Source organism: Podarcis gaigeae (assembly GCF_964106915.1).
Source record: "Podarcis gaigeae genome assembly, chromosome: 12".
In the NCBI taxonomy this organism is placed as follows: Eukaryota; Metazoa; Chordata; class Lepidosauria; order Squamata; family Lacertidae; genus Podarcis; species Podarcis gaigeae.
Genome location: NC_139688.1, coordinates 46,846,981 through 46,864,902, shown reverse-complemented (window position 1 = coordinate 46,864,902; position 17,922 = coordinate 46,846,981). Strand labels below are relative to the sequence as shown.

The window sequence follows — 17,922 nt, the reverse complement described above, 5'->3', positions numbered from 1 at the left end:
TTTCATTTAAATTGAACCCCACTCCTTGTGCCCCGATCAATGAAGGCTAAGTGATTAAGCACTATTTAAGGTGCCAAACTTGTGGGGAATGAAGAAAATATGGCCAATAGTTTTATTATTATGAACACTTAAGGTCTACTTTATGGAATGCATGGCATAATTTATAATACTACAAGAAGAAAATTGGCCGCCAAACCAAAACCCTCTTTGATTTCCACCTGGCAATTCATGTGTACCTAACTAAGAGGTAGCCAATGTAGTCCTCAAGATGTTGTTGGGACTTCAACTCCCATCAGCCCTAGCCAGCATGGCCAATAGTTGTGGATACTGGGAATTGTAGTCCAACAACATATGGAGGGCACCTTGTTGTCTACTTGTGATTTCACTGAACTGTATGCATATGGAAAAGAGAGGAAAGGAGAAATGGGAGTGATAAATGTGCCAGGCATTGGGAGCCAGATGGCATGGCCTTGGAGTGGGAACAGATTGAGGGTTTGTAAGCAGTGTTCAACCCACTCATGTTTCTATTTGGACTGGTCGTAGCAGGCAAGAATGGCTAACATCACAGTTCTCCTATGGGGTAGATCAAGGGGAAGCAACTAGCCAGGATGGCTATATATAGACCTATGTCTCTGAATACCAAAGGTTATGTCTACAGTCAATCAATCAATCAAAACTTTATTAGCAAAGCCAACAGGCCACAGCTATACAAGAATTAAAAATAGAAATAAGGATAAAAAGGAGAAAAGAACAAGCAAAAGGAGGTCCGTCAGATGAACACGTCTGTCACTCAGATGGTGGCCCTCAATTTCATAGCTCTTTCGATGTACCTCGCGACCTTCTCTGTTATCTGACTATCCGTATCAGATAAGAGGAAATACAGTGTGATGTCTGGTGAACGGCCGGGGTTGGAGAGAATGAGTGGAGTAATAATCTCATTCCTTAGGTCTTTGTAAATGGGGCAGGATAGGAAGACGTGGGACACTGTTTCCGTGTTACCATCTCCACATGGGCAGAGTCGTTTTTCAAATGGAGTCTTTTGGTAGCGACCTTCGAGTACGGCAGAAGGGAGAACATCCCATCTAGCCAATGTAAAGGCACGTCTGTATTTTGGGATGGTTAATTTAAACAAATATGAAGCTGGAGAGTCAAAATGAGAAGGGGGAAAGTAGGTATGCCATGGGCACAGTTTCTTTAAGATAGTCAGGTTGTTTTGCCGTTCAATGTCTTTCAGGCGCTGGCCTATTAGACTCTTTGCTTTAATGAGGCCCATTGATAGTAGGGACTGTGAATGCAGACCGCATGTAAGAAGTTTTTGATGCACAGTTTTGAACCACTTGCTTTTGTGGGGGTCTTGCATTACTAGAGGCAGTAGACCAGGTGGATTTAGATTAAGACGAAGCCAGTAGTTGAATGTTCTTTGCCAGGTCTGAGTTTCTACAGATGGAAGGCAGGCCTCAAGTCGTAATGCTGCGTTTGGAACACAGGAGGGGACGCCGAATATCTGCCTTAGGAATTTAGACTGAACAGTTTCAAGACTGGAGCAGTGGTTCCCCGTCCAGATTTGTGCCCCATACAGTAACTGCGCCAGAGGTTTTGCTTGAAAAACTTCAAAGGCTGCTGGGATGTATCTGCCCCCCTTCGTATAAAAGAAGCGAGACAGCATCTTAATACTTTGAGCTGCTTTTTCTTTGGCACATTTTTGATGGACATCCCAGGACCCGGTCGACTGGAAAACGATACCCAGATATTTGAAGGCTTTAACCTGTTCAATTGTCTGGTTATCCATCCTCCAGCTGTACTGTCTGTGTTTCCTTGCAAAAACCATAATTTTGGTTTTCTGATAGTTTATTACCAGTTGCTCTCTCCTGCAGTATGCTGAAAATTCACCTATGAGCCTATTTAAGCCTATTCTTGTTCGAGATAGGAGTATGTTCGAGATAGGAGTCATGTCCTGCTTGTGGCCTTCCTACTGGTATCTGTTGGATGTTAAACTGGGAAGAGTCTTTGGCCTGATCACCTTTCTTATGTTCCGATAACAATGTAGAGATACATGGTAACTCTAACAATAGCAGCAGTGTTGCAGATGCTAAGGATAGTGGCTAAAATACTGTTATGTACTGAGTTGAATAGGATCCCAAATGCAGGAGTCTGATTGGTCCTAGAACAATAGGATTCAGAATGCAGCAGTCTGATTGGTCCTAGAACAATGCAGCAGTATGATTGGTCTGCAGGAGCCACCCAATCCAGCTCCAGGTGGAATTGAATCCACAACCTGATTGGCCTACAGGAGAACCCCGGAATTAGCCAATCACGTGCAGCCCATTGTGTAAATAATGTATATAAAGCAGATATTGTGGGGGAACTTCCATTCCTCCTCACCACTATGAGCTGAATAAAGAGCATGAAATCCACTCTCGACTCTGAGTATATTTCAAATACAGAACAAAATGTGTAACTGGGTATGGAATCTGATCCAATGGGACCTCAGCATGCAGAAGTGCAGGCTTCATCTCAAAACTTTCACTTAATGGCTGAGAGACTCAAAGGGAACCCTGTTGGGTCCCCTATCTTTTTAATGCCTCAGTGACATAATTGATTTGCCATTTGCATTATACCATTGAAAGTGAATTAATAAATCTTTCATTAAGAGCATGTCATTAGTAGACAGATTTCTTAAACTGACAGCTGCACTGGACCTGTATCAATTGATATGATTCATAAACCCATCTCTGATCATGAGTATTAATCATGCTTTGCTTACCCAAGCGTATACATTAGGAGATCATTAGCAGCATCAAATGCCTTATTGGATTGCTATTTATAGGCAATTCATTAAGTGGCAAATTACAAGAACGATGTAATGAGGTTAACACACCGATGTAAGAAGATCAGATAATGATCTTCATAGTAACAGCATCACTATATTCAAAGAAAATTAAAGTTATTTATTTCCAGGCATCTGCAGCTATGATGTGAGGGCATCATTTTTTTATATATATATAAAAATAAAATCCATTGTTTCTTCTCTTCTATCTTCTGATAGACAAACCTGTTTACAGGTTACTGTTTGGATTTTTTTATTTTAAAAAATCACTTCTTTCCTTCAGCTTGATTGTTAAGTGTTAAAATTTCTTAAGTGAATGAAGCTGAAATCATTCATCAAAATGTGACTTCTCAGAATTTAGCAGTCTTGATTGCTGTGAGTAAACATAGCTTCAAAAAAAATAATATACTATTTAACGATGCCACCCCTGCTTAATATTGACTGTTGTTTGTCTACCTTAAAGGCATTTCCAATCACAAACACCTTTAAAAAACAAAAAAGTAATTGAAGAGTCTCGTTCTTTATTCTGAACAGATCACTTTCTGGATCCTCAGTAAGGTGAACAACCCCTTCATTCAGCAGTGTTTATGTTATAACAATAATTATTACAATGTTAATATAATTATAAGTAGTTAAGTTCTAAATTTGCACAGATGTTGGTTTCATTGCTCGTAAAATGTAAATATGGGGGGAATGCAAGAGTCCAAAGACGGTTCATCTTCTTTTTTGTTTCTCTGAAGGCAAAAATTTGGCAGAAACTAAAAGGTGTGATATACCATCTATACATCATTTTCATGTACTTCTCTCTTAATAGTATGCAATCTGTGGATTTTATATCAACTTTCCACAATTTTCCCCAACTTTCCAATTGAATGGTGTGTCCCACATCCTGAGCCCATTTAATCATAACTGATTTAACCTCTACATCTTTGGTTTTCCACTCTAATAAAATAACATATTTACCACTTTCACTGGTGTGTAAAAGGTGGTCCTTGGGAGTGCCCTTTAGACTTGGTATGCGCACCTTGGTGAATGCTGGAGAGTGGCGCCAGGGTGCGCCTGTCAGATCCACATAACCCAAGTTCACATAGCCAAGAGGAAGAGTCCTTTTCTGCATGGCCACAGGCTGCAGCTGTTAACATGTCCAGTGGAAAGGGATTTAATCCCTTTTTATGACAGCCTCACCTGCCCTAGACTCCTTTGATTAGCTTTATTTGATTTGTGGCAGATCTTCTGAATTGTTATATATAATAAATATAACCATTTAAACCATGTAAGTTTATTTGTTTTTATTTTTATTATATATTTTGTGGTTTTATATTTTGATTTTGTTCTGTGAACTGCCCTGAGACCTCCGGGTATAGGGCGATATATAAATTTTAATAATAATTAAAAAAAAATGTTGTTGTTTAGTCATGTCTGACTCTTCGTGACCTCATGGACCAGAGCACACCAGGCACTCCTGTCTTCCACTGCCTCCCGCAGTTTGGTCAAACTCATAATAATAGTAATAATAATAGTTGAGTCATGAGTCTTCTTCATGGGTGTGCTGGTAAACTGAAAAACTAGTGCTCTCTTGAAATCAGTGCAATTATGAAAGGTTCAGCCTGTCATCTTGATTCAAAATGGTGTCCAAATGTGTCCAAACGCCGGTAGAAACCTACTCCTTGATGTCAGGAATGCAAAATTTAGCTATGCTATCTTGAGAGATGTTGAAATGTATAATGAACAACTTTCCATAATACGTGTGTGTGTGTGTGTGTGTGTGTGTATGCAGATAGATAGATAGATAGATAGATAGATAGACAGACAGACAGACAGACAGACAGACAGACAGACAGACAGACAGAACTAGTGTTGGCATAGTATTGGTAAAACTAAAAGAAGAGAAGTACATTAACTGAATTATGGGGAAAGTGAAGCATAGAATTCAAATAGCTTATGTATTCTACTTCATGTATTTCCTTCCGAGTCAAACTGAATGACCTAAAAAAAGAGTCTTCTGTTCATTTCATATTTTAATGGAGAGTCACACTTCTTACAGCAGCTGGATCAGCCTCAAAATTCTGGACCTCTCTGAAGAAGTGCATTTGAATGCGCTTGAAAGGCACCTCACTCAAGAATATCAAGTACCTAATGATTAGTTAAAGCAGTAGCTCAGAGAATGGAAAGGCCTTCTCAGCAGAAGAAAAATGATCGGACTGCAGAGGGATGTGTGTGTAAGAGAAAGCTCTAGAAATTATGCAGGGATATTTCTTAAATGCTGTAGTAGTATCTTGTTCAATAAGAACAAATATATATGAAGCAAAGTAGTGATATGGTAACCTAACAATAAAATAGATGATAATATCCCAAATTTAAGTGTGGGGTGGTGGTGGTTTGTTTTTGTTTTATTTTTTGTACAGTAGTACCTCGGGTTGCATACGCTTCAGGTTACATACGCTTCAGGTTACAGACTCCACTAACCCAGAAATAGTGCTTCAGGTTAAGAACTTTGCTTCAGGATGGGAACAGAAATCGTGCTCCCGCGGCGCGGCGGCAGCAGGAGGCCCCATTAGCTAAAGTGGTCTTCAGGTTAAGAACAGTTTCAGGTTAAGAACGGACCTCCGGAACGAATTAAGTACTTAACCCGAGGTACCACTGTATTCTCATTTTCTGCTGTCTGGGAACTTTGGATGAAGGGCGATACGGAAATTTTAACAACAACAGCAACACAGGGCCATCTCTACTATTAAGCAGAGAGAGGCAGCTGACTTGGGGTATCATGAAAGGGCATCCAATGGCTAGTCATTGGGGATGGGTGGCTGCATGGAGAGAGCTAGAGGGCAACTGGCCTCCCATCTGCTGCGTTGCTGTGCTTACTGAGAGGAGGAGGGCAAGGTGGCAGAAGCTGGCGCTGGGCAAACGCAGCAATGGAAGTGCCAGATTGACTCCGCTGCTGTGCTTGCACCATGCCAACCTCACCACCATTTCAGCAGGTGTAGTTTGTCATGCATGAAAAGTCATGTGGGCTTATTTACAAGGCAGTGGTCTAGGATTGCAGCCTAAATAACTCAGCCCTGGAGCAAAGCAGGGATTTGAAAGAATTAGGTTAGTGCCCGAATCCTGGGACATTCCAACACTATACTGAAAAAAAGAGCTTCACATGAGCTAAGGTAAAGGTAAAGGGACCCCTGACCATTAGGTCCAATCGTGACCGACTCTGGGTTTGCGGCGCTCATCTCGCTTTATTGGCTGAGGGAGCCGACATACAGCTTCTGGGTCATGTGGCCAGCAGGACTAAGCCGCTTCTGGCGAACCAGAGCAGCGCACAGAAATGCTGTTTACCTTCCCACTGGAGCGGTACCTATTTATCTACTTGTACTTTGATGTGCTTTCGAACTGCTAGGTTGGCAGGAGCAGGGACCGAGCAACGGGAGCTCACCCCGTCATGGGGATTCGAACCGCCGACCTTCTGATGAGCAAGTCCTAGGATCTGTGGTTTATCCCACAGCACCACCCACGTCCCGTGAGCTACTCATCACTAGTCTCAAACATCAGTCAATGTGAAAGCAATAGCTCTAAAGCCTGGTGACCTTTCTGACCATTTGTGGAATGGAGATGAAGTGGTGTGAAAGCAGAGTTAATAATAAAAAGCCAAACTTACTCATGAGCTACCAAGTGAAGTGTAAATTGCTTTGTGCTTCTGTTGGAATCTCATATAAGTTATTGCTGCCTGGAAAGTTTCATCTTGTTAATTTCCATTACTCCTAAAAATAGCACTGCTCTCCACAGCCACATTCAGGGTTTTCTTTCTTAGGGTTCTCAGATTTAATCGATATTTAGGAATGGCCATTTAATGATTTTTAATGCACATAATTTCTTTCAAATATGTGTGTCTTGCATCACAGAAATAATCTCCAAGAGGCATACATGAAAGTATACAATCACAAATCTGCAAAGCTAAAATTTATATTTATATTTATATTTATATTATTTATATGTCTATATTAAAACATTTTTTAAGATCTAAAAATGGTTCAGATTCTCAAAACAAAACAAAATGGAACATTTCAGGAATGTGCAGATCATCGAAGAGATATATAGTTTCAAAATATAGTAAAATACTGGCTCTCATTACTGAGTAGCACACTCTGGAAATAATTGATGATCAGAGAGCAAAGAAATGCGCTTCTAAAAGGTGTCTGAAACATGCCACATTCAAAATGGCATGAGAGATGGTATTCCAGGGTCTTGGTGACGCTACAGAGAAGGACCGTTTCCATAATATTACAAGGTGACAGGGCATCTTCCAATGATAGTAGAGGCCTACTGGGTAGGTGATATGCTGTATCCTGGTCACAAGTTCTTTAAGTTTTTATATGGCAGTGGACACTTGGTAGGAAATGAGATGGATTGAATATAGTGCAACTTACTTCTGAGTAGACAAACATAGGGTTGTGCTGTCAGTCATGAAAGCCTAAAGACTGCTCATGCCATATTTCTGCTTCGACCTCCAATCAATTCTTTGGTCAGAATCTAAAGCTTGTGAAAAGCTACACTTTCTTGAGAGTGGTGCTTTCTTGAGAGGCCTCAGACCATGGAGAACTGTTATGATTTGATTCCACCTTCACAGCATTTGCAGACGTGATTCACAGAGTGAGAGCTCTCTGATCTTCCTTCCTCAAGCACAGTAGGCAGAATCCAGCAGGTCACGACTAAGGGTGGAATGAGACGTTGATGAGGAACAGGAACGTGACACCAGAAACACTCAACAAGAATGTCCTTCTTAAAATGAGGCAGCTGGGATGTATGGAGACAGAGAAGGATTCTGACTACTTCCCTCTTTGTTCTGGCATCTAGAGTAATTTGCTTTTCCCTCCCAGAAGCAGGGACGTGGGTGGCGCTGTGGGTTAAACCACAGAGCCTAGGACTTTCCGATCAGAAGGTCGGTGGTTCGAATCCCCGCGACGAGGTGAGCTCCCGTTGCTCGGTCCCTGCTCCTGCCAACCTAGCAGTTCGAAAGCACGTCAAAGTACAAGTAGATGAATAGGTACCACTCCGGCGGGAAGGTAAACAGTGTTTCCGAGCGCTGCTCTGGTTTGCCAGAAGCGGCTTAGTCATGCTGGCCACATGACCCGGAAGCTGTACGCCGGCTCCCTCGGCCAATAAAGCGAGATGAGCGCCGCAACCCCAGAGTCAGCCACGACTGGACCTAATGGTCAGGGGTCCCTTTACCCTTACCTTTACCTTTACCCAGAAGCAGATGATGAAGTGTAATGCGGTAGGAGGCAGGAGAAAGTCCTACTTGCAACATCATGTCACATGTTCCCATTACTACATACTGTATTACAGGGGAGAAGATGAAGAACTGAAAATGAGGCTGCCATTTTTGGCAGCCATCCCATGTTCTTCATCACATCCAGTCCCACCTTGAGCCCATTTGCAAATTGTTGGGTCTTGTTTTTGTTTCAACAGAGTCCTGTGCCATCGCTTTCTATGGGAATTGCTTATTCTGACTAACCTTTGCTGAATTTACATCATAAAGCCTTTCACTGTTCACATGTTCATCTGCAGGTTGGCAAGGAATGAAACATCTGATTTGCTTGTGCAAATCAGCGAGCAATCCTGCATCTTTTATGTATCCTGAATGTTCAGATGATAAAATTTTGCCTAAGCTCATCTCCTTTGCTGTCTTTTAATGAAGAAATTCTATCCATCTGCATGCTGTTTTATTTCCACTAATAGGTGTGTTCACACATTACGCTGGACACAGGGACAAGTTGTCTGTACACGTGCAAGTGCTTGAGTGAAAGAGGGTGTGCTTGTTCATAGTTGTGTAGAACTCAACTATTGTGTGCACAGGTGCACAGACTATACACTTGCTGAACATTACATGTGAATAACTGAACAAGTGTACACCTGAACTGTTGGGTATGCAGGTACACAGACTGTACACTCACTGAATGTAGCATGTGAACACCCCAATGACTTTGTTTGTTTTTCTGAAAAGTATGATCCTTTAAGCTAGGCTTCAGCAACCTTGCACCTCCCAGATACTTTGGATTACAGTTGATGGGAGTTGTAGTACGAAACCTGTTGAGCTTCCACATTGGTGAAAGCTCACCAAACCTATTTTAGCAAGGCCTAAAATAAATAATAATAATAATAATAATAATAATAATAATAATAATAATAATTTATTTATATCCCACCCTCCCCAGCCGAAGCTGGGCTCAGAGCAGCTAACAACAGTAAAAGGATACAACATTCTACAATCATTTCATTATAAAATCAGTTCAAATCAGATTAATGGCAACCATTGGGCTCTGTGAGGATTGCCAAAGGAGGGGGTCAGGCTGCGCCCTGACCAAAGGCCTGGTGGAACAGCTCTGTCTTGCAGGCCCTGTGAAATGATGTCAAGTCTCGCAGGGCCCTAGTCTCTTGTGACAGAGTGTTCCACCAGATCGGAGCCACAGCTGAAAAAGCCCTGGCTCTGGTTGAAGCCAACCTAACCTCTCTGTGGCCTGGGACCTCCAAGATGTTTTTCTTTGAAGACTGTAAGGTCCTCTGTGGGACATACCAGGAGAGGCGGTCCCATAAGTATGAGGGTCCTAGGCCATCAAAAATGGTTCATGTCCTGATATTCTTTTGTTTTAAAGAAAGTGTTTTTCAGCAGTAGTTGTGCTAAACAGCCATCATTTACACCCCTTCTTCCACTTGGTGGAAGAGATTTTTACATGTCATTTTCCCTCCAGTTGAATTAAAAAAAAACACCACTCATATAAGCTGTATTTTGATTGACAGGTCGACAGGACGGAAGTGATCCGAACTTGCATAAATCCCATCTTCTCAAAGCTTTTCACAGTGGACTTCTATTTTGAAGAGGTTCAACGGCTGCGATTTGAAGTCCATGACATCAGCAGCAACCACAATGGGCTTAAAGATGCAGACTTCCTTGGTGGCATGGAATGTACTCTTGGGCAGGTAGGAACCGTGACTTTCCTGCTTGTTACTTTTGGGTAAACCTATAATTACTGGCAAAACGCGTTCGTTGTGCTTTCTCCATGTGGGAACTGGATGAAATGAAGGTTTGAATTTGATGGCTTTTTTATCGTTGCTATTATTATAATTCTCTTTTAACACAAAGGCATCTCCTCACAACGGTCTGGTTACAGTCTGTGTACAGTAGCTTACAGACACACCCCATCCCTGCAAAAGGTAGCTATTTTGGAAACTGCACCAGAGCCCACGCCTCCATCACCTTTAACCCAGTGCTTTAGCATACAGACCTTTTTTGGCAAGGTGATGTCTCTGCTTTTTAAGATGCTGTCTAGATTTGTCATTGTCTCCCAAGAAGCAGGCATCTTTTAATTTCGTGGCTGCTGTCACCATCTGCAGTGATCATGGAGCCCAGGAAGGTAAAATCTCTCACTGCCTCCATTTCTTCCCCTTCTATTTGCCAGGAGGTAATGGGACCAGTGGCCATGATCTTCGTTTTTTTGATGTTGAGCTTCAGACCATATTTTGCGCTCTCCTCTTTCACCCTCATTAAAATAATAATAGTAGTATTAGTATTAGTAGTAGTAGTAGTAGTAGTAATAATAATAATAATAATGTGCACTAAAGGGGAGGGGAAACTGCAGCTCTTTTGGACCCCAGTAATTCCTATCACTGGTTGTCCAAATATCTCACTTATCAATCACAACTTTGACTTCACTGCTTGGCTAAAAGCACTGAAAGGTGGGACCAGCCAGGCTGGTTCATCTCACAGAAATCAGCTAGAAAGCTGCACATTTTGCATCAATTTACCTTCCTTCTTGGAAGGATATAGGCTTACTTAAAAATAAAAATAAAAATAAAAATAAATCAAAGTCTGGACCCCCTTGCAGGCATGGGCCCAAGTGCACCATTATCATCTGATAATCATCTGGGAAGTTTTCCATTATCTTAATGAAGATCAGCAAAGTACAGACTGAGAACTGTATTATAAGTCTGACAGATTAATTTTGACCCACTGAAAACCAGTTTTTGCCTGCAAAATGCAGGCAAAAGAGGTCAAACTTAAGACAGTCAAAGGGTGCTCATTTAGTCATATCAGAGATCTTCCTTGAAACTTGACCCTTGAACTACTGATATTTGTTTGTTTGCATTTTTGATATTTCAGCAGCTTCTAATATCTGTTTTCTGCTTGGTTGCAACTTGCTGGCTTAGAAGCCAGCAGTCTTTGTGATCTTTCTTGGTAGGGGATTTTTATGCCTATAAATAAGCAATAAACATGATTTATAATTGATGGCAGTTTCCAAAAGGTGACTAGTTAAGAGGCATGCATATTCAAAGGGCAGTTTAATGCCAGTAAAAATTGATTTCCTCTCAATTATATAATTGATGCCCTGCATTGCCTAATTTTTCATTACTGTCGAAGGCAATGATAAAGGCATTTAACTGCCAAATTGATCCATTTTACTATTCGTTTGTTTGACAGCTTGTGGCTGGGAGAACAAAAAAGCAGCATTTCTGTGTGATAAATATTTGCTGTGGCAAAATTACTCTTCGAGAACTGCACTCCTTTAAACGAGCGAGTGAGTGACAGAAGCATCAAAATAATTCCAACCACACTATTTAAGAAAATGTACCTACTGCATGAGCAAAGATCTCAGTATTTGACACTTCATTAGAAATCTCTCAGGGTTTCTTACTGGAAGGTTTGTAATGAATCCCATCTTGTACCTGTTTATGGACTGCATTCTATCTTGCTCCTCAAAGGAGCTCAGAGTGGTGAACATGGCCTCCACCAAATTTTGTCCTTACATCAATCCTGCAAAGTAAGTTAGGGCCAGTCACCATCTCTCAACCTACCATAAGTCCTAAAGTGAGCTTCACAAAGTGGGTGGGTTTTTGAACCTCTCTCTCTCCAGGGCAAGGGACGCAGGTGGCGCTGTGGCTTAAACCATAGAGCCTAGGACTTGCCGATCAGAAGGTCGGTGGTTCAAATCCCCGCGGTGGGGTGAGCTCCCGTTGCTCGGTCCCTGATCCTGCCAACCTAGCAGTTCAAAGTCAAGTAGATAAATAGGTACTGCTCTGGCGGGAAGGTAAACGGCGTTTCTGTGTGCTGCTCTGGTTCGCCAGAAGCAGCTTAGTCATGCTGGCCACATGTACGCTATACGCCGGCTCCCTCGGCCAATAAAGCGGGATGAGCGCCACAACCCCAGAGTCGGTCACGACTGGACCTACTGGTCAGGGGTTCCTTTACCTTACTCTCCAGGGCAACACACTCTCTGCTATGAACAATGGCTCTCAATGAGAGGTGGGAGGTTATATGATGCTGTTAAGCAGAACGTTGGTCATAGAGTTGGATAGTGAAATCACTGCTAACACCCCCCCCCCCAATTAACCAAGAAGCTGAATGAGCCAGGGTTAATCTTCTACCCTCAGGCAGGAGATATAGAATTGTAACCAGTCATACCAACAGGCTTGTTATGTATTGAAGTGCTACCCTGGCCACCAGGGGTATTATGTATATAGTTTTCACTCAGGTCCACATCAGTTAAATTAGGTGGGAAACCCTGGGTTGTTGTTGTAGTACAATGTTGACAGCTGGCTGCCTATAAAAGCAGGCCGGCTGAGCTGTTCAGTTCAGTTCAGTTCAGTTCAGTTCCAGCTTACTTATAAAGAACTACTTGGAGGAATCTCTGTGTCATCTGCTTTGTCAACCCACTACTTAATACTAGGGACAAATGTGGGATAAAACAGTTTCTATCCGTGGGCTGTTAGGCTGCTGAACAGAAAATAATATAGTGCAACTGACTCTCGGGGTTGGTGTGTTGTGCGACAAGCACATAGAGTGCAATGAGATTGAGTGTTTGTGTTGGGGGGAGGGAGGCTTGGTTAATTAAATTGTACACAGGTTGTACATTGACAATTATTATTATTATTATTATTATTATTATTATTATTATTATTATTATTCTCTCAGCACAATCCCCTCACGAAGTTGTTGTGAAGATATAAATGTGCTGGTCAAGCTGGAGGTGGGGAATCATTATCAGGGACAGAATTTTCTGAAAATGTCAATGTCAAGCCAATCCGCACAGTTCTTTTCTAATTTACGTCTTGTTCCTTGATTTCAACAAGAAGGGAGTTGTGTTTTTTTACCACTTCAATTAACAATATGACCCATTCTCACATATTATATACACTGCTATGTGTATTATTGCTTGCATATATGCTCCGGGTTTTTGAAAGTATGCAGAAACATACAGCAGAGCATATCACTGTATAAAAATACTTACACATTAAAATGATGCTGCAGAAACTTAGTTTCACATTGGGGCTTGACTCTTACATGCATTATGCACATAATATTTTTGCAAAACATTTTGCATACCATTTGTCTGTTGTTTTTTTAAAAAGACACACAGCATGAAAATGTGGCTCAGACAAAAATGGGTACTCAAATTCAAGAGACATAGCTCTTTTTTAAAGCAAGCCCAAACATTTTAGTTTGTCTTGCATTTGATATTTGTTTCTTATAAATGAAGCTTTGCTTTTCAGCCCTCCTTTTTCATAGTGTTCTTCCTTCCACTATTGAAGCTGTGGCACATTTTGATTTATTGCACAGTTGCCAGAGAAGAAAATAGGTGCCAATCATGCCCCCCCCCCCAGGAAGTTAAGTGAGCATATGACAGATAATTGTAACAGCTTGCAGTTTGACAGGGTACCTAGATCTTCCAGCCATGCAGGCAGATACTGAATCCAAAAAGCAGCAATATCTGCTTTATTTGATGCTTCGGAGGCTGTGGCTTAAGGCAGAAGTAGTTTCAGGTAGATGCATGACCAAAATGTATTATCTCCCAATGATTGGTTTGCCAAACAAGAGGTGTTGGTGCCAGGTCACGTCTGTCAGCTGCAAGCCATTCTCCCTAGTTCCAGATGCAAGGGTTCATTTGTGCTGTTCTGTTTGGGATGTTCTGAGGCATTGCCCTCGCTCTCATTTGGCTTCATGGTGATGCCATGAGTTGACAAATCAGAGTGAGGGCAATATCCTGTGAGGGAAAAATGGCGACCACCAGGATGATTATCACTGGTGCTGCCCAGACTATGAAACAGGTGGAGGTGATGACCGAAAAGGTGAGTAGGGAGCATCATCATCATCATCATTTTAATTGTATGCCGCCTTTCCACAGTTAAAACTCAACTTGTTACAACATAACAAGATTTGCATAATTACCAACATCACAAAAGTCATAAACAATAAATAAAGGTAAAGGGACCCCTGACCATTAGGTCCAGTTGTGACCGACTCTGGGGTTGCGGTGCTCATCTCGCTTTATTGGCCGAGGAGCTGGTGTACAGCTTCTGGGTCATGTGACCAGCATGACTAAGCCGCTTCTGGTGAACCAGAGCAGCGCACGGAAACGCCGTTTACCTTCCCGCCACGGTGGTACCTATCTATCTACTTGCACTTTCGACGTCCTTTCGAACTGCTAGGTTGGCAGGAGCAGGGACCGAGCAACGGGAGCTCACCCCGTCGCAGGGATTTGAACCACGGACCTTCTGATCAGCAAGTCCTAGGCTCTGTGGTTTAACCCACAGCGCCACCCACGTCCCTAAACAATAAATAAAACACATCAAAATGTACACAATGAAATGGAAAACAATTTCCACAAATAATAAAATCTAAAACTAAGAATACAGCATTAATATCAATCACAATTTAAAATGACACAGATAACAAAAAAAATTTTCCTTCCAGTAGCACCTTAAAGACCAACTAAGTTAGTTCTTGGTATGAGCTTTCGTGTGCATGCACACTTCTTCAGATAAGAAGTGTGCATGCACACGAAAGCTCATACCAAGAACTAACTTAGTTGGTCTTTAAGGTGCTACTGGAAGGAAATTTTTTTTTGTTTTTTGTTTTGACTATGGCAGACCAACACGGCTACCTATCTGTAACAGATAACAAAGAAAAGCCATTTAGAACAAAAACAGGAGCAGTTTCAGAAAGTCTTTTGCCCTCTCACCATGAGCCCACACTCTCAGACAAAAATAGTTCTGAGGTTGTAAATACAGTGGTACCTCAGGTTAAGTACTTAATTCGTTCCGGAGGTCCGTACTTAACCTGAAACAGTTCTTAACCTGAAGCACCACTTTAGCTAACGGGGCCTCCTGCTGCTGCTGCGCCGCCGGAGCACAATTTCTGTTCCCATCCTGAAGCAAAGTTCTTAACCTGAAGCACTATTTCTGGGTTAGCGGAGGCTGTAACCTGAAGCGTATGTAACCTGAAACGTATGTAACCCGAGGTACCACTGTAAGTGGTTGCTCACCTTTTCTTCAGCTTCTAGAAATGATATCCATTTCACTTGAAAAGTTATTGTTTTTACGATGATGGTGATGATGATATCTATACCTGCTCCCCCCCCCCAACAGACACAAGTTAAGTATGTGCCCACCAAGACACTGCAGGAACATGGGAAATTATGGTGGTTTACCTCAGCTTGCTGCTTTGTTTAAAAAAACCTCAGAATGACTTACCAGGGAATGCAAACAAATACGTAAAACCAAATTAAAAACAGCATGCAATATGAAATTCCCCAAATGCTCATCCAACCATACATTAAAAATGGAATGTCCTACCCCACCCCACAAAAAAATGAGCAAAAGAGTAATGGCTAACTTCAGCACCCAAAGCCTGAGTTAATTCAAATGTCTTAGCCTGACAAGTAAAAAAACTGTCTATGAACGCAGGTGCTAGTCATTGCTTCTCTGGTAAACACAGTCCGCAAATGGGGCCACAACTGAAAAACCCATTTGTCACAGAGGTGGCAACAATCCTATATGCATGTTGGATTTTTTTGCCCAGAAGTAAGTTCCACTGTACTAGTTGAAGCTTCCTCCCTAACAAATGTGTTCAGAATTGCAACCTTGATTCTAGGTTTCTGTGCAAGAACTATTTTGAGATCATTCACTAATCCTTCGTCTTTAAAACCAGATTGTGATCTCCTGCGCTGTGGAATTACTTTATCTCTGTTTTAGTGAATTATTTGGTGAGACATGTGCATACATTTCTTAGAGGAAAATTACATCACAAACCTAGATACATTTTCTAACACCCTCTCTTATCATTTCCTGCAGATTGTTTCACAGAGAAAACTCTCAAAATCTTTATTGAAACATGGCAACACGGCAGGAAAATCTTCCATAACGGTAGGTCCATCTGAATAAGCTTTTCTTTTGCCTCAGGATATTTTTTATAAATAAAAAAGATGCAATATTCCTCACATTGACTATAACCCAGATTGTTTAAAAATGTATTTAAATACAAATGCAGAAATTAAATACAGTTTTGTGGGGTTGTTGTTGTTTTTTAAAAAATCACAGAATGAAAACAGGAAAACGGGGAAAAACAGACTAATGGATGAGCATTTTTTAATGTAATCTTCATATACCAGCTTGCAAAGGGTTAGCAGTTTTAGTGTCTTGCAACAGAAATTTAATTGCACTAAGTCTCAGTGAAATCAGTGGGACAGATCAATAAGAACTTAATCTGCACCAATTTCAATAGGAACAAAGTATAAACAACTTAGATTTCAATCCTAACGCTATTTGGGAGTAAGACCCTAGAATTCAATAGGACTTCTGTGTAGGTAACGCTGCAACCCATCCAGGTACAACCCAAGGTATTTTCTTTAGTTTCCCATTACTTGAGGAATTATCTAACCAGCATTATAATATGGGCATGTGGCCACAAAATGCAATGTTAAAAACTCAGGACAACTTTAATGGGGTTTAAAATTGATATTGTCAGTATTTGTAACCTAGTTAAATGTATCTCATGGACCTGAAACCCATCATACAAATGAGATCAGCGTGAATCATCCAGTCAGTGAGCCTGGAAGAGTAATTTTGTCTAGATTATAAGGAGCAGTCAAATGTTCAGTGACTTGTCTAAAACAAATAAGTGAACAGAAACACTTGGGGATGTGGGAGAATTTCAGCAAATATGGAAATGGGAGTAGAAGTTTCCAGTGTTTGCTTACTCAGGCCGAAGGCCCATTTAGTCCAGCATCATGTTGTCACAGCACCCAGCCAGATATTGATGGCAAAACAAGCAGGATATGTGTGCAGGAACACTCTCTCCCCAAAATTATTCTGAGGTATTCTGCTTCTGGTGGTAGAGGCAGACCATAGTCATTGTGGTTAGTGATAGCTGACAGCCTAGCCCTCCATTAATTTGTCTAATTCTTTTAAAAGCCATCCAATTTGATAGGTGTTTCAACGTCTATTGAGCCCCTGTGCCACCACTTTATTTCTCGCTGCCACCACCCAGGCCCTACCTGGTACAATACTGAGTCCAGTCAGGGTTAAATTGGAACAGAAACTTCTGTTTATTTATTGCAGTTTAACAAGCGTGTGGTTTTGTAAACGGTATCGGTCCATTACAATCATTGGCTGCCTTTCCAGCCATAACTTCCGCTACCTGCTCTCACTCACTAAACCTCCTCTCAGATATTTACTTGTCTTCCTAGCTCCTAACTGTTCCTGACTCAGCTTATTTCGCTACACTAACTCAACCTACCCACAGACACTATCCCAGTTCACTCCCACTCCAACCAACCACCCAACTCCCAACAAACTCCCCTCTTCGCCCCTCCTAGAGCTGGTTTTATAGTCCCTCTGACTCCACCCCCTTGGGTTCTGATTGGGTAAGTTGTTTAACTATTTCACCTCCAACACTCTCATATGTTACATCAGAGTAGGTACCACTCCTTCTTGTGGGAGCAGATACCATAGTTTACCTCTGCAGTGTGTGGAAAATTGACTCAGTTTGTCTACACTGAATCTTCCGTAGTATTATGAGAAAGGAAGAAAACCTTGATCCCCTTTCTCCACACTAGGCCTGGGTGATGTATCAATACATCGCCCAGGACCGGTTTGAGGGCCAGAGTGCCATGGCAACTTCACTCAGCAGCATATCATGGGTGAAGGCCCCATTGCGCTCTGGCCCTCAAACCAAGGGGAAAATGAGGCGCCGGAGCCAGTGTAGCTCGTTTCTCCCTTGGCACACTGGGTGCCGTCAGAGGACAGACTCCAGCCACTGCCTGGCACGTGGAGGA

At 41.8% G+C, this 17,922-nt stretch overlaps 1 protein-coding gene across 5 annotated transcripts in view; it reads left to right on the top strand.

The window, feature by feature from the left end:
* CPNE4 (copine 4) overlaps positions 1 to 17,922 on the top strand; it is a 276,677-nt gene that overhangs the window by 178,202 nt on the left and 80,553 nt on the right. For all 5 annotated transcript variants that reach the window (XM_083705875.1, XM_083705876.1, XM_083705873.1 and 2 more), the window contains 2 exons: positions 9,614 to 9,793; positions 15,941 to 16,012. In XM_083705875.1, the coding sequence (XP_083562001.1) occupies positions 9,614 to 9,793; positions 15,941 to 16,012 (252 nt within the window). The remainder of the gene's footprint in view (positions 1 to 9,613; positions 9,794 to 15,940; positions 16,013 to 17,922) is intronic.